At 43.9% G+C, this 16,863-nt stretch overlaps 1 protein-coding gene across 2 annotated transcripts in view; it reads left to right on the top strand.

Annotated features, from left to right (window-relative positions):
• Positions 1-16,863, top strand: part of PTPN9 (protein tyrosine phosphatase non-receptor type 9) — a 112,819-nt gene that overhangs the window by 71,337 nt on the left and 24,619 nt on the right. For both annotated transcript variants that reach the window (XM_008015814.3, XM_073012340.1), the window contains exons 6-7: positions 256-366; positions 3,336-3,664. In XM_008015814.3, coding sequence (XP_008014005.1) covers positions 256-366; positions 3,336-3,664 — 440 coding nt within the window. The remainder of the gene's footprint in view (positions 1-255; positions 367-3,335; positions 3,665-16,863) is intronic.

Below are 16,863 nucleotides of genomic sequence, written 5' to 3'. Positions count from 1 at the left end.
ATCTGTTGAGAAGTCAGAATAGTTTCTGATCCATAAAGCTTATGGTAGACAAGAACTTAACATTGTTATTTTTAAAGGTAAATCACCTTCTAATTTCTTTAGTTTGTTTAACCACTTTTCCTGTAGCTGCTGAGGTCAAACCTGAATTAGGCTATAGACTCCCCCTGCTGGGTAAGAATGGGGAGAAGAGCAGAAAACCTAAACTTGGGCTTGAAGAGTCACAGGTTCCATTACACTTATGTGTTTTCTCCACAGGGAGCATTTCCAGCTCGTTTGAAGAAAGTACTGATTGTGGGGGCACCCATATGGTTCCGAGTGCCCTATTCCATCATCAGCCTCCTCCTGAAGGACAAAGTCCGGGAGAGGGTAAGGCAAGCTCGCCCTTTTTTATTTGGAGGTGAATAGATACATTCTCATCTCTACCACTGAATTCCTGCCAATTAATTTTCTACCTTCAAAAAATCCTCTTGGCGTGTCTCCTAGAGCCTGTTCTGCTTCTGTTAGTGCATTCGCTCATATTCTCTACCTGATTCATTAGTCAGTTCAATATAGACTGCCTCTCTTACTGTACTACAAGCTTCTTGAAGTTTGAAACTAGACACAGTTTATCTGGTTCTCACTTCCTATAGCACCTTGCATAAGATAGTACTGAAGGATTGTGTCCTGGAGGTAACTTAGAGATAGCTGCTACTTCCAAAATTTATCCTAGAGCTGCATAGGCCTTTAATATTTAACAGCTTGTAATATAATTGCATTCGTTGAACTGGCATTTGAATTTGTTCAACTGGAAACATCATTCAATCCTTTTGACCACCAGGGTTGTGGAGGAAAGTTTTTCATTATGTCTCTTTCTACATTTATTCCTGGCATTTTTTTTCTCAGAACATCTTGTTGCTTCCCAATTTCAAAAGCGTTCAAAATTACCTTAATTCTGGGCTGAGTGTAGTGTCTCATGCCTATAATCCTAACACTTTGGGAGTCTGAGGCCAAGGCGGGAAGATCGCTTGAGGCCAGGAGTTCAAGACCAGCCTGGGCAGCATAGTGAGACCCTGTCACCACAATAAAACCAAAAACTTTAATTCTGTTATAATCTCCTGAGTGTCCCATGATTAAAAGTTTTATGGTCTCAGTTACTGATTGCAGCCATTAAAAGATAGGACATATGAAAGTGAAGACATTTGTTTCTGTGTTAGCTACTTAAACACCTAATGACACAGAGTAGGAGAGATCTTTTCTTTTTTTTTCTTTCTTTCTTTCTTTCTTTTTTTTTTTGAGACGGAGTCTCACTCTGTCGCCCAGGCTGGAGTGTGGTGGCACGATCTCGGCTCACTGCAGCCCCGCCTCTTGAGTTCAAGCGATTCTTCTGCCTCAGCCTCCCGAGTAGCTGAGAGTACAGGCACACACCACCACGCCCAGCTAATTTTTGTATTTTTAGTAGAGATGGGGTTTCACCATATTGGCCAGGCTGGTCTCGAACTCCTGACCTCATGATCCTCCCGCCTTGGCCTCCCAAAGTGCTGGGATTACAGGCGTGAGCCACCGTGGTTTTTTTTTTTTGTTGTTTGTTTGTTTGTTTGTTTTGAGATGGAGTCTTGCTCTGTCTCCCAGGCTGGAGTGCAGTGGTGCATCTCGGCTCACTGCAAGCTCCGCCTCCCAGGTTCAAGCGGTTCTCCTGCCTCAGCCTCTCTAGTAGCTGGGACTACAGGCACATGCCGTCACTCCCGGCTAATTTTTTGTGTTTTTAGTAGAGATGGGGTTTCACCGTGTTAGCCAAGATAGAGTCTTGATCTCCTGACTTTGTGATCCACCTGCCTCGGCCTCCCAAAGTGCTGGGATTACAGGCGTGAGCACCATGCCCGGCCATGAGAGATCTTTTCTTTCTTTTTTGAGATGGAGGTTTGCTCTTGTCGCTCAGGCTAGAGTGCAATGGCATGATCTTGGCTCACTGCAACCTCCAACCCCCAGGTTCAAGTGATTCTCCTGCCTCAGCCTCCCGAGTTGCTGGGATTATAGACTCCCACCACCATGCCCAGATAATTCTTGTATTTTTTTTTTAGTAGAGATGGTGTTTCACCATGTTGGACAGGCTGGTCTCGAACTCCTGACCTCAGATGATCCACCTGCCTCAGCCTCCCAAAGTGCTGGGATTACAGGCGTGAGCCACCATGCCAGCTGGAGAGATCTTTTCTAAGATAACTCTTTGAGAGGACTCCATAGGCAAATTCTTGCACTTGAATGATAGGAATTATACATACATGTATAAACTCAAAATATATTAAGTACTTTTTGTAGATGAAGCACTGGTTCCTGATAATTAAAAATTAAGTGAGATAGTCCACCCTCAAGGAGCTTATGGTCTTGATAGGGAACACAGAGATACACGTATGAGAACTTTGGCTCTGCAGGAATGCAGAGGAGCATATTGCCTCAAGCAGTCAGGAAAGACTTCACAGAAGAGGTGAGCTGTGCTGGTCCATGAAGAGGCAGAGGAGGAAAAGAAGGCATTCCAAGAAGAGGCAACAGCAAAAGAGATGAGCTTTTAGGAAGAAGAGCATCCCCATTCCACAGAGATCCTAAGGAGAACCAGTTAAGCTAATTTGCTCCAGCATGGCTATGTCCAAGCAAAGAGCAGCATTAAGTCTTATGATTACTACAAAAAAATTGTCTGGGCATGGTGGTGTGCATCTGCAGTCCCAGTTACTTGAGGGGCTGAGGTGGGAGGATCACTTGAGCCCAGGAGGTTGAGGCTGCAGTGAGCCTTGATCGCGCCACTATACTCCAGGCTAGGTGAAAAAGTGAGACCCTGTCTCAAAACAAAAGTGTTATCTAACATTATTCCTGGGCTACCCTGCCTCTGGGTGTGTTGCTTTCATAGAATCCTATCTTTGTGAACAGTTATACCAAGCTGAGTAAAACACAAGCTAACAGGTCTTAGAATTGGTTGTCTGAGTATGGGGTTGACAAAAATAACTACTACCTATGCATTCTTAGTGGCCAAAAAAAGAGTACCAGCATGCAGCGATGCTGGGAAGCCTTGTTAATAATATAAAGCTTTCGTTCACTATATCATCCTTTCAGAAGATGTATAACAGTGTCCCTAATTCCAGGAGTGAATTTTATATACATTCTGGGAGTTCACACTTTTATCTGGCAAATTCATAGGACTTAAATCTCAGGCAGATGAAATGTAGTCTACTACTTTTACAGTATACCTTGTATTTCAAGCAAATCTCATCCCATCCCCCAAACCTGATATAAACACATTTATTCTTTATCACTCTCTATATGCCTTTCCCTCTCCCCACATACTCACATGGTTCTTTCTAACTTTCTAGATTCAGATATTAAAGACATCTGAGGTCACGCAGCATCTGCCCCGGGAGTGTCTTCCAGAAAACCTGGGTGGGTACGTCAAAATTGATCTCGCCACTTGGAATTTCCAGTTCCTACCACAGGTGAACGGCCACCCAGATCCCTTCGATGAGATCATCCTGTTCTCCCTCCCTCCTGCCTTAGACTGGGACTCAGTACATGTTCCAGGTCCCCATGCTATGACCATCCAAGAGTTGGTGGACTATGTTAACGCCAGGCAAAAGCAAGGAATCTATGAGGAATATGAAGACATTCGTCGTGAGAACCCTGTTGGCACTTTCCACTGTTCCATGTAAGTAGGAAAGGTGTGGGCCAGCAGCTGGTTACCAGGATGCTTCTGGCAGGCTCTGGCAACAGCTCCTTCCACCCTTCACTTGCTTAACAGAGACCCTTCCTTGTGTTAGGGAACATCACTCTCACATAAATGATGGTTTCTCCAATGCAGAAAGAGGTACTTTCTGCTTTGGTGCTCTTGCCAACATCCTATGTTCTGAAGTTTCTGAAGGTCTTTGGTACCAACAGGATAAACCTGTTGGACATATTTTTGGATATTTTTCTGAAATGCAAGTGTTTTTTTTAAAGTAGGTTCAAAATAGGCTACTCTCTATTCTAGTTCTCAGTGTGAGCGCTGGTCTGTTCATTTAGGCAGTTTCTCCCCATAACATTTATGGTATAACATTATATCTTGAGGAGGGGTGTGGTACACTTAAAATAATCCACAGTCAGTAAGAGAGTACAGTTGCCTCATAGGACTTTAACCCCTTGAGATTTTCATTCTACTCAAATCTTACCACAAAACCATCTAGCTAGTTTATAACTCTGGCTCATAACTACTTGATAAGTACTGTTGGCCATAGAACATAGATCCTCCCTTTCTTCCTCCCTCCCTCTTTCCTTTTTTTTTTTTCTTTTTGAGATGGAGTCTCATTCTGTCACCTAGGCTGGAGTGCAATGGCATGATCTCAGCTCACTGCAACCTCCACTTCCCAGATTCAAGCAATTCTCCCTGCCTCACCCTCCCAAGTAGCTGGGATTATAGGCACGCACCACAATGCCTGGTTAATTTTTGTATTTTTAGTAGAGACAGGGTTTCACGGTGTTGGCCAGGTTGGTCTCAAACTCCTGACCTCAGGTGATCTGCCCGCCATGGCCTCCCAAAGTGCTGGGATTAGAGGCATGAGCTACCACACTCGGCCTTTTTTTCTTTTTTCTCTTCTCTTCTTCTCTTCTCTTCTCCTTTTCTTCTATTTTATTTTCCTCAAATTCCTAGGTTCAAGTGATCCTCCTACCTCAGCCTCCTGAGTAGCTGGGACTATAGGTATGTGCCACTGTGTCCAGCTACTTTTTTATTTTTTGAAGAGATAGGATTTCAGCATGTTGCCCAGGCTGGTCCTAAACTCCGAGGCTCAAGTGATCCTCCTGCCTCAACCTCCCAAAGGGTTGGGATTACAGGCGTGAGCCAGTGCACCCAGTCAGATTATTTATCTACCATATTACTGTCATTTCTCTTACCATGTTTTAATTGGCTGCCCCAGAAATCTCTTTCTCTCCAACTAGTGAGCTGTGTCTTTTGAAAACTGCAGAAACTAGGGCTGGGTGCAGTGTCTCAGGCCTATACCCAGCACTTTGGGAGTAAAGGAATAGGAGGATCATTTGTGCCCAGGAGTTTGAGACCAACCTGAGCAGCATAGCAAGACCCCACCTCTACAAAAATAAAAAACAAAAAAATTAGCCAGGCATGGTGGCACACTCCTGTTGTCCCAGCTGCGCTGGAGGATGACTTGAGCCGGGGAGGTCAAGACCGCAGTGAGTTATGATCATGCTACTGAACTCCAGCCTGAGTGACAGAGTAAGACTTTGTCTAAGGAAAAAAAAAAAAAAAGAAAAAAAAAAAGGAAAGAAAATTAGGGAAGCTGTCCTAGTGGGTCCCAGCCTCATATTCCAACTTAACCAAAAATTCCCTCTGTGAGTGACACAAGTTATTTCCCTTCTCAGCACTTCGGTTTTCCTCTGTGTAATATGTGACTGCTGGACTCTGATATTCACCTACCTTTGTAGCTTAAATGTTTTAGAAATCTAGGATTCTGTGAGTACCTCTTCTCTCTTGTAACTCCTGCCCAGTGTAGTCAGTGTGCTCTGAATAAGATGCAGGGATAGAGTCTTTTAGCAAAGCAAAGAGGGAAAATAATGAGACAGGGAAAGTCAGAGAGAAGAGGCACTTGGGAAGGAAGTCAATCAGAGCAAGAATGCAAAAGAAAATAAGAGGAGACATAGGGGACACAGACCCCATATCAACAAGGGAAAGTATTCTTTTCTCCCATACAGCTCTGTTTCTTCCCTACCAGCTCCAGACCCCTATTTTTATTTAATTTTTATTTCATTTTATTTATTGTATTTATTATTTTATTATTTTTTTTTTAGAGACAGGGTCTTGTTCTGTCCCCTAGGCTGGAGCATAGTGGCATGATCATGGCTCACTGCAGCCTCCATCACTTGATGCTCAGTTGATTCTCCTGCCTCAGCCTCTTGAGTAGCTGAGACCACAGACATGCACCACCATGCCTGGCTAATTTTTAAAAATTTTTTGTAGAGTCTCCCTATCTTACCCAGGCTGGTCTTGAACCCCTGGACTCAAGTGATCCTACTGCCTCAGCCTTCCAAAGTGCTGGAATTATAGGTGCTACCTATGCCTAGCTACCAGACTCCCTGTTTACATCCAATCTCTTTTGCAAACAGAACCGTTATTCCGTTAAAGTCTTTTTTGTTGTTGAGACAGAGTCTCACTCCATCGCCCAGGCTGGAGTGCAATGGTGTGATCTCAACTCACTGCAACCTCCACCTTGTGGGTTCAAGACATTCTGTGCCTTAGTCTCCCAAGTAGATGGAATTACAGGTATGTGCCACCACACCCAGCTAATTTGTGTGTGTGTGTGTGTATATATATATGTGTGTGTGTGTTTGTGTGTTTATTAATTAATTAATTTACTTAGAGACAGAGTCTCACTCTGTTGGCCAGGCTAGAGTGCAGTGGCACGATATCGGCCCACTGCAACCTCCATCTTCCATACTCAAGCAATTCTCCTGCCTCAGCCTCCTGAGTAGCTGGGATTACAGGCATGTGACACCACACCCAGCTAATTTTGTATTTTTAGTAGAGATGGGGTTTCACCGTGTTGGCCAGGCAGGTCTCAAACTCCTGACGTCAGGTGATTCACCCTCCTTGGCTTCCCAAAGTGTTGGGATTACAAGCGTGAGCCACCGTGCCTGGCCTAATTTGTGTATTTTTAGTAGAGATGGGGTTTTGCCATGTTGGCCAGGCTGATCTCCAACTCCTGACAAGTGATCTGCCCACCTCGGCCCCACAAATGCTGGGATTACAGGCATAAGCCACCGTGCCCAGCCTTCCTTGCAGTCTTAAATCAAGGAAGTACGTTGGAGCAGGGAGGAATGCTAGGCTGATCTAAGAGTATGCACACTTATCCTGGGGATTCTTCACCTTGCTCTTGGTGCTTCTGCAGCTACCAACTGCTGTGAGGCCCTTGAGATGTCACTTCTACTATGGAGTCTCCCCTCCTCCATTAAAAAAGTGGGTTTGGCTGGGCGTGGTGGCTTACGCCTGTAATCCCAGCACTTTGGGAGGCCGAGGCTGTGGGTCACAAGGTCAAGAGATTAAGACCATCCTGGCCAACATGGTGAAATCCCATCTCTACTAAAAATACAAAAAGTAGCTTGGTGTGGTGGCATGCACCTGTAGCCCCAGCTACTCGGGAGGCTGAGGCAGGAGAATTGCTTGAGCCCAGGAGATGGAGGTTGCTGTGAGCTGAGATCATGCCACTGCACTCCAGCCTGGGCGACAGAGCAAGACTGTCTCAAAAAAAAAAAAAAGTGGGTTTAGATCGTCTTGTTGGCATCATCCAAACCAGCTACCATTTGACAATCAGAGAACAGATCCCTCATCCAATGAGAGGACTTACTAGTCTTGCCTATTGAATGATTGATTCCCCACTTGATAATTTTAGAACCTAGAATCCTCATCAGCTCCAGGCCTCTGACACCAATTCCCAGTAGAGCTACTTACACAGAACAAACTATGTTTCCCTTGGAATTCTGGATTATGAAGTGGCTATCAGTGTATATTTACTCTTGCCCAGGATTCCCCTGGACCAAGAGACTTTCTTTCCCTTTTCTCTTTTTACTTTTTCTTATAATTGTAGATTCACCTGCAGTTGTAAGAAATAATAGAGACATATCACATGTACCCTTTCTGCAGTTATCCCATGATAACATCTTCCAGAACTATAGTGTAATATCACAGCCAGAATGTTAATATTGATACAATCCACCAATCTGATTTAGACTTCCCCAGTTTTACTTTGTGTGTGTGTGTTTAGTTCTATGCAGTTTTGTCACACATGTAGGTTTGTGTATCTATCACCATAGTCAATATACAAAGAGTTCTATCACCACAAGCCTCCCCTCGTTGCCCTTCAATATTTTTATCTTTATTTACTTTTTTTTTTTTTTTTTTTTTTTTTTTGAGACGGAGTCTTGCTCTGTAGCCCGGGCTGGACTGCAGTGGCCGGATCTCAGCTCACTGCAAGCTCCGCCTCCCGGGTTTACGCCATTCTCCTGCCTCAGCCTCCGGAGTAGCTGGGACTACAGGCGCCCACCACCTCGCCCGGCTAGTTTTTTGTATTTTTAGTAGAGACGGGGTTTCACCGTGTTAGCCAGGATGGTCTCGATCTCCTGACCTCGTGATCCGCCTGTCTCGGCCTCCCAAAGTGCTGGGATTACAGGCTTGAGCCACCGCGCCCGGCCCTTTATTTACTTTTTTAACATGGAGTCTTGCTCTGTCACCCAAGCTGGAGTGCTGTGGCACAATCTTGGCTCCCTGCAACCTCTGCTTCCCAGGTTGAAGTGATTATCCTGCCTCAGCCTCCTGAGTAGCTGGGATTACAGGCATGCACCACCATGCCTGGCGAACTTTCGTATTTTTAGTACAGTTGGGGTTTCACTATGTTGGCCAGACTTGTCTCAAACTCCTGACCTCAGCTGATTCACCCACCTCGGCCTCCCAAAGTGCTGGGATTACAGGCGTGAGCCACTGCACCCAGCCTCGTTGCCCTTTAATAAACATATACCTCCTTCCCACCACCTCCCCATTCCTAACCCCTGCAACCACTAATCTATTCTCCATTTCTATAATTTTGTCCTTTCCAAATTGTTGTTATATCAAATAACATTATATAAAATGTAAAAAAAATTACATACATACTGTATGTAATCTTTTAGGATTGGTTTTATTCATTAGGCGTATTTGTATGGGAAGGGGGAAATATATATATTTTTTTCTTTGAGATGTGGTCTCGCTCTGTCACCCAGGCTGGAGTTCAGTGGCATGATCTCAGCTCACTGCAACCTCTGCCTCATGGGTTCAAGTGATTCTCCCGCCTCAGTCTCCCAAGTAGCTGGGATTACAGGTGCCCGCTACCACGCCCAGCTAATTTTTTTTGTATTTTTAGTAAAGATGGGGTTTCACCATACTGACCAGGCTGGTCTCCAACTCCTGACTGCAGGTGATCTGCCAGCCTCGGCCTCCCAAAGTGCTGGGATTACAGGCATGAGCCACTGCGCCGGGCTGAAATTTTTTAAGATACAGAAAAGTACACAGTATGATACTATAGACAACTATGTTCCTACTACAGAATCAATACTGACTCTTGTTAATATTTTGTTATATTTACTTCATCTCTTTTTTTTTTTTTTTTTTTTTTTTGAGACAGAGTTTTGCTCTTGTTGCCCAGGCTGGAGTGCAATGGCGTGACCTCAGCTCACTGCAACCTCTGCCTCCTGGGTTCAAGCGATTCTTCTGCCTTAGCCTCCCAAGTAGTTGGAATTACAGGTGCCCGCTACCAAGCCCAGCTAATTTTTTGTATTTTTCATAGAGATGGGGTTTTGCCATGTTGGTCAGGGTGGTCTTGAGCTCCTCACCTCAGGTGATCCACCCGCTTTGGCTGGCCTTTTTTTTTTTTTTGAGGCGGAGTCTCACTCTGTCGCTCAGGCTGGAGTGCAGTGGCATGATCTCGGCTCACTGCAAGCTCCACCTCCTGGGTTCATGCCATCCTCCTGCCTCAGCCTTCCAAGTAGCTGGGACTACAGGTGCCCGCCACCACGCCCGGCTAATTTTTTTTTTTTTAATAGAGACGGGGTTTCACCATGTTAACTAGGATGGTCTCAATCTCCTGACCTCATGATCCACCTGCCTCGGCCTACCAAAGTGCTGGGATTACAGGCTTAAGCCACCGTGCCCAGCCGCCCCCCCCCCCCTTTTTTTTAAGAGAGACATGTGTTCATACTCTGGGGGTTGGAGTGCAGGTGCGGTGGCACTGTCATAGCTTACGGCAGCCTCAACCTCCTGGGCTCAAGTGATTTTCTTGCCTTAGCCTTCCTAGTAGCTGGAACTAGAGGTGTGGGGTACCACATCTTGCTAATTTTTTTGAAGTTTTTGTAGAGATGGAGTCTTGCTCTGTTGGCCCAGGCTGGTCTCAAACTCCTGGGCTCAAGTGATTCTCCAACCTCAGCCTCCCAAAGCACTAGGATTTTAGGCATGAGCCACTGTGCCCAGCTATCTTTTTTATTATTATATAAAAGAAAGAATTTATTATAAAGTTGAAATTCCTTCTAATCCTCATTCTTAGTTCTCCCCAGTCATCATAAGCAGCTACTAGTATGAATATGGTGTTTCTTCATAGTTCATTTTGTTTATACTGTTATATATACATAAGCAGTTATGAACAATATAGAGTATTATTTTATATGTGTGACCTTTGTAATTTCTTTGCTTTCAGTTAATATATGCAAATAATTTTTTTTCAAAACTAAAAGTTCTGAAGAAGATAAGCAATGGCCGGGTGCGGTGGCTCACACCTGTAATCCCAGCACTTTGGGAGGCTGAGGCCGGCAGATCATGAGGTCAGGAGTTCGAGACCATCCTGGCTAACATGGTGAAACCCCATCTCTACTAAAAATACAAAAAAAAATGTAGCCGGCCTGGTGGCGGGCACCTGTAGTCCCAGCTACTCTGGAGGCTGAGGCAGGAGAATGGCGTGAACCCGGGAGGTGGAGCTTGCAGTGAGCCGAGATCATGCCACTGCACTGCAGCCTGGGCAATAGAGTAAAACTCCATCTCAAAAAAGAAAAAAAAAAAGACAAGCAATGACAAAATAAATAGCAAACTCTCGTTTTACCCTCAGTTCCATTACCTATAATCATGTATTCAACTCTTGTAGCTGTTGCCCCTGGTATTTCATCCCTAATTCTAAATTAAAATGCTTATAATATGCCAGGCACAGTGGCTCATGCCTGTAATCCCAGCAATTTGGGAGGCTGAAGTGGGTAGATCATTTGAGCTCAGGATTTCAAGACCAGCCTGAGCAACATGGTGAAACCCTGTCTCTACAAAAATTACAAAAATAAGCTGGGTGTGGTGGCGTGTGTTTGTAATCCCAGGTACTTGGGAGGCTGAGGTGGGAAGCTCACTTGAGCCTGGGACGTTGAGGCTGCAGTGAGCCAAAATTGTGCCACTGGACTCCAGCTTGGACAGAGCAAGACTCTGTCTCAAAAAAACAAAAAAAACTTAATAGTACTTTTAGTGACTTTTATTGTAGGTGCTCATTTAGCTCTTATACTATGTCTCCACTTTCCTTTTGACTACTCTTCCAATATATAATAATTACATGTAACATTCTTAAATTGAATCATCATTGTACATTATTGTGACTATATCAATTATTTTTACTGGAGAGCTACATGGGCTACTACGAAATGATCAAATATATTAACAATTTTTTTTTTTTTTTTTTTTTTTTAGTAGAGGTGGGATTTCACCATGTTGGCCAGGCTGGTCTCAAACTCCTGGCCTCAAGTGATTCACCTGCCTCGGCCTCCCAAAGTGCTGGGATTACAGGTGTGAACTACTGTGTCCAGCCTTTTTTGTTTTTGTTTTTTTTTGAGACAGGCTCTCACTCTGTCACCCAGGTTGGAGTGCAGTGGCTCTATCTCGGCTCACTGCAACCTCTGCTTCCCAGACTCAAGCAATTCTCTTGCCTCAGCCTCCAGAGTAGCTGGGACCACAGGCATGTTTCACCACATCTGGCTAATTTTTTGCATTTCTGGTAGAGATGGGGTTTGGCCATGTTGCCCAGGCTGGTCCCAAACTCCTGAGCTCAGGCCATCCACCTGCTTCAGCCTTCCAAAGTACTGGGATTACAGGAATGAGCCACTACACCTGGCCTAATAATCTTATGAATTCAATTTTTTGTTTCTTCTGGAGTTAATTACCAAATTTTTTCATTTCCTTTAGTTTTCTGTGTACGTTCCTCATTCTTTCTCTTTTTTTCTTTTTGTTTTTTGGTTTTTTTGATGTTGCCCAGGCTGGAGTGCAGTGGTGTGATCTCGACTCACCACAACCTCCACACCCTGGGTTCAAGCGATTCTCGTATCTCAGCCTCCTGAGTAGCTGGGATTATAGGCACCTGCCACCTCGCCCAGCTAATTTTTTTTGGTATTTTTATTAGAGACATGGTTTCACCATTTTGGCCAGGCTGGTTTCGAACTCCTGACCTCAAGCGATCTGCCCACCTTGGCCTCCCAAAGAGATGGGATTATAGGTGTGAGCTACCGTGCTTGGCCCTTCATTATTTTTCTTTTCTTTTTTTTTTTTTGTGAGACAGAGTCTCGCTCTGTTGCCCAGGCTGGAGTGCAGTGGTGTGATCTCGGCTCACTGCAAACTCCGCCTCCCAGGTTCACACCATTCTCCTGCCTCAGCCTCCCGAGTAGCTGGGACTACAGGCACCCGCCACCACGCCCGGCTAGTTTTTTGTATTTTTAGTAGAGACGAGGTTTCACTGTGTTAGCCAGGATGGTCTCGATCTCCTGACCTCGTGATCCACCCGCCTCAGCCTCCCAAAGTGCTGGGATTACAGGGGTGAGCCACCGCGCCCGGCCCCTTCATTATTTTTCTATATGCCCAATTAGAATTATTTTACAGTGTCATCATTAGTTTCCAAGTGATTGAATGTATCAGATAGTCAATTGTGTCTTTTTTTTTCCCTGAGACCTCACTTTCAGAACTTTTTCTTTCGTTCTAGTCTAAACTGTGGTTGGTTATTCTGTAGGCTTGTTCCTCACTTTTTATCTTGTAATTTTCCCTCTTTCCTTTGTTGGATCTTGTTTCCTAATTGTAGACCATCTTCTTTCTTTACTTTTATTCTATTTTGCTAGAGTATAAAACTCTAGGTTGGAAATAACGTTATCTCAGAATTTTTAAGGCAATGCCTTTCCAATTACTAGTTATGCTGTCTGTGAATTGTCTGATCTTATTCTTTCTCAATCTATTTATTTGTTTGTTTGTTTGTTTGTGATGGAGTCTCACTCTGTCGCCCAGGCTGGAGTGCAGTGGCACAATCTTGGCTCACTGCAACCTCCACCTTCTGGGTTCAAGTGATTCTCCTACCTCAGCCTCCTGAGTTGCTGGGACTACAGGTGTGTGCCATCATGCCCACCTAATTTTTGTATTTTTGGTAGAAACAGAGTTTCGCCATGTTGGCCAGGCTGGTCTCAAACTCCTGACTTCAGGAGATCTGCCCTTCTTGGCCTCTCAAAGTGCTCGGATTGCAGGAGTGAGCCACTGCACCCAGTCTAAATTTCTTAAACAGAAAAGAAATTATCTTTAAAATGCTCAGGGAAGAAAAAACAAAAACAATAGATCATTTAAAAGGATTGAGAGAGGCTGGGCATGGTGGCTTACGCCTGTAACCCCAGCACTTTGGGAGGCCGAGGAGGGCAGATCACCCGAGGTCAGGAGTTCAAGACCAGCCTGGCCAACATGGCAAAACCCCGTCTCTACTAAAAATATAAAAATCAGCCAGGTGTGGGGACGCTCCTGTAATCCCAGCTACTCCGGAGGCTAAGGCAGAATCCCTTGAACCTGGGAGGCGGAGGTTGCCGTGAGCCGAGATTGCGCCACTGCACTCCAGCCTGGGGGACAGAGCGAGACTCTGTCCCCGCCACGCCCCCCACAAAATTCACAATGATGTGCCTTAGTGTAGGTCCTCTTTTAAAATTTATTACAATGGTTACTTGATAGATTCTTTTAATCTGAAAGCTTGTTATTTAGTTATAGGGTTTTTCTTGTTACATTGTTTTTTAAATGATTTCTTTTCTTGCATTATGTTAGTTCTCTCTCTATATATATGTAAATATATATATATTCCTATGAGTCTGGTTGGATCTTCTAGAGTAAGAATTGACAAACTTTTTCTTAAAAGACAAGATAGTAAATATTTCAGTATTGTGGGGCTTACAGTCTTTGTTACAAGTACTCAACACTGCCAAAATATACTTAGTAAGTACAGAAATAAATGAGCTTGACTGTGTTCCAATAAAACTTTATTTACAAAAACAAGTAACCAGGGCATAGTTTACTGACTCAACACTGTCAATGTATACTTAGTGAGTACAGAAATAAATGGGCTTGACTATGTTTCAGTAAAACTTCATTTACAAAAACAAGTGGCCAGGGCATAGTTTACGGACTTGTGTCCCAGAATGATTCTCTTAACTTTCTTCTTTTTTTTCTTTTTTTTTTTAAATTAAATGAGACAGTCTCGCTCTGACGCCTAGGCTGGAGTACAGTGGTGCAATTTCAGCTCACTGCAACCTCCACTTCCCGTGTTAAAGCGATTCTCATGCCTCAGCCTCCTGAGTAGCTGGGACTACAAAGCGCACACCACCATGCCCCGCTAATTTTTATATTTTTAGTAGAGACAAGTTTCAACATGTTGGCCAGGCTGGTCTTGAACTCCTGACCTCAAGTCATCCGCCCGTCCCATCCTCCCAAAGTGCTGGGATAACAGGCATGAGCCACTGTGCCTGGCCAGTTTTTCTCATATTTTCATCACTTTTTTCATTTTGTTTTGTATTCTAGAAATTTCCTCAACTTTCTCTTTTATCTCATCTATTAAAATTCTTATTTTTGATATTATTTTTAATTTCCAAGAGCTTTTCTTCTCTGTTCCTTTTTCATTGTACTCTCTTCTTATTTTATGTATAATTGTATCATCTCTTTTCTCTTTGAGGATATTAATGATAGCCTTTTAGAGGTTTTCTCTTACTGACTCTTTTTTTTTAAAACTTCTGTAGCCCCCCATGTGTTTGAATTATAGGTTTTTCCATTTGTTTGTTTTTTGTTTGGTTTTGAGACAGGGTCTCACTTTGTCACCCAGGCTGGAGTGCAGTGATGCAATCATAGCTCACTACAGCTTCTGTCTCCCAAGCTTAGGTGATCCTCCTACCTCAGCTTCCTAAATAGCAGGGACTACGGATATGTACCACCATGCCCAGCTGATTTTTTGAATTTTCAGTAGAGACAAGGTCTTGCTATGTTGCCCAGGCTGGTCGTGAACTCCTGAGCTCAAGTGATCCTCCACCTTGGCCCTCCCAAAGTGTTAGGATTACAGGCATCAGCCACCATGACCAGCCTGAATTGTGTTATTTGAATTGTGTATTAAAGTATTTGTGTTAGGTGCTTTCCTTAATTACATTGAGATCCTTGGCTTTTAGTTCACATTTATGGTCCTTAAAAGCTGCATGGTTACGAAAGCAGATAGTGATGAACAAAAACAAAAACAAGCTGCATGGAAGCTCGTTTTGCATGGATGAGCTTCAGATTATAATGATCAGACAACTAGCTTGTTGTTGGGTATACTCCAAATGACAGAATTCTTTAACCTGATGCTGTTTACTTTATCCAGAGAAGAGTTCTCCCATCCTTTGGATCCACTGATGGGATCCAAGCTTGAATATGAGTGTAGGAGAGGACAGTGAAAATGGGTCAGGGATTTTCACTATATAACATTCAGATTTTCATTTTATTCCCATTTTTAGCTCTGTTCCTCACCTTGCTTTCCATGGTAAGGGAGTTCTGAGGGTGTACCATCTTGTCTCTCTATAGGTACCTGCCTTGGTCCTAGCTTCTATGTTTGGCCATGTCAGCCAAAATCGTCCTGAGTTTTCTCTGTCAAAATGGGTTGAACACTCTTTGTGTGCTGATGTCTCCACTGTCACTTTTTGGGTTTGTAGTGAATATTCCTTTATCATCATTTTAGTGAAGCTACTGGGTGAATGGAGTGGAGTCAATATATGTTAGACTGGCATTTAAGGTCAGGCTCGGTGACTCACACCTATAATCCCAGCACTTTGGGAGGCTGAGGCGGGAGGATTGCTTGAGTCCAGGAGTGTGAGACCAGCCTGGGCAATGTGGCAAAACCCTTTCTCTACAAAAAATTTAAAAATTAGCTGGGTGTGGTGGTGTTCATCTGTAGTCCTAGCTACTCCTGGGCTCAGGATCACCTGAGCTCAAGGAGATTAAGGCTGCAGTGAGCTGTGATTGTGCCACTGGACTCTAGCCTGGGCGACCCTGGAAACCTTTGAGATGTCTCAAAAAGAAAATGAAATTGGAATTTAGGAGATTTGGCTTGAAAATCTTTTGACAAATAAGTAGTAGAAATTTTTATCTGCAGCTAGAGGTTTTTTGGTGGTATACCCCATTACTCTCCCCTTCTCTCCCTCTCTCTTTTTTACTAATGTGCTCCTCATCTCTGTCTGAGACCTCATCAAAATGGATTTTACCACCCATATTTCTACCAGTTTTCTGATCAGTATCACTTAGGTAATCTCTAAGAAGATTGAGGCTTTCTCTACAGCTCCCTTTTTCTGATCCCTTACTAGAATAGACTTTTATGCCTGTTTATGGCAACATAGGCTTTTTCTGCATGTACTTCCGAATTCTATCAGCTCTGTCCATTAACCAGTTCCAAAGCTGCTTCCACATTTTTAGTTATTTGTTACAGCAGCACCCCACTTCTTAGTACCAATTTCTGCCTTGGCCGTTTGGCAGAAAGAGAGAAAGAGTGGGGGTGGGAGTCCCCACTCTTTCTCTTTTTAATTTTAATTAAATTAAATTTAATTAATTAATTTATTTTTATTTTTTGAGATAAAGCCTTGCTTTGTCACCCAGACTGGAGTGCAGTGGTGCGATTTTGGCTCACTGCATCCTCCACCTCCCAGGTTCAAGTGATTTTCCTTCCTCAGCCTCCTGAATAGCTGGGATTACAGGTGTATGCCATCACACTTGGCTAATTTTTGTATTTTTAGTAGAGGCGGGGTTTCATCATCTTGGCCAGTCTGGTCTTGAACTCCTGACCTCAGGTGATCCACCCGCCTTGGCATCCCAAAGTGCTGAGATTACAGGCATAAGCCACCACGCCCAGCTTCTCTCTCTTTTTTTTTCCTTAAGTCAAGGTGTCTCTCCGTCACCCAGGTTGGTGTGCAGTGGCACCGTCATAGCTCACTGCAGCCTTGACTTCCTGGGCTGAAGCAGTCCTTCCACCTTAGACTCCTGAATAGCTAGGAGTACAGGTGTGTGCCATG

This window comes from Chlorocebus sabaeus, chromosome 26 (assembly GCF_047675955.1).
Source record: "Chlorocebus sabaeus isolate Y175 chromosome 26, mChlSab1.0.hap1, whole genome shotgun sequence".
Lineage (NCBI taxonomy): Eukaryota > Metazoa > Chordata > Mammalia > Primates > Cercopithecidae > Chlorocebus > Chlorocebus sabaeus.
The sequence above is the reverse complement of the archived record's forward strand: the minus strand, read 5'-3'. Positions and strand labels throughout refer to the sequence as shown.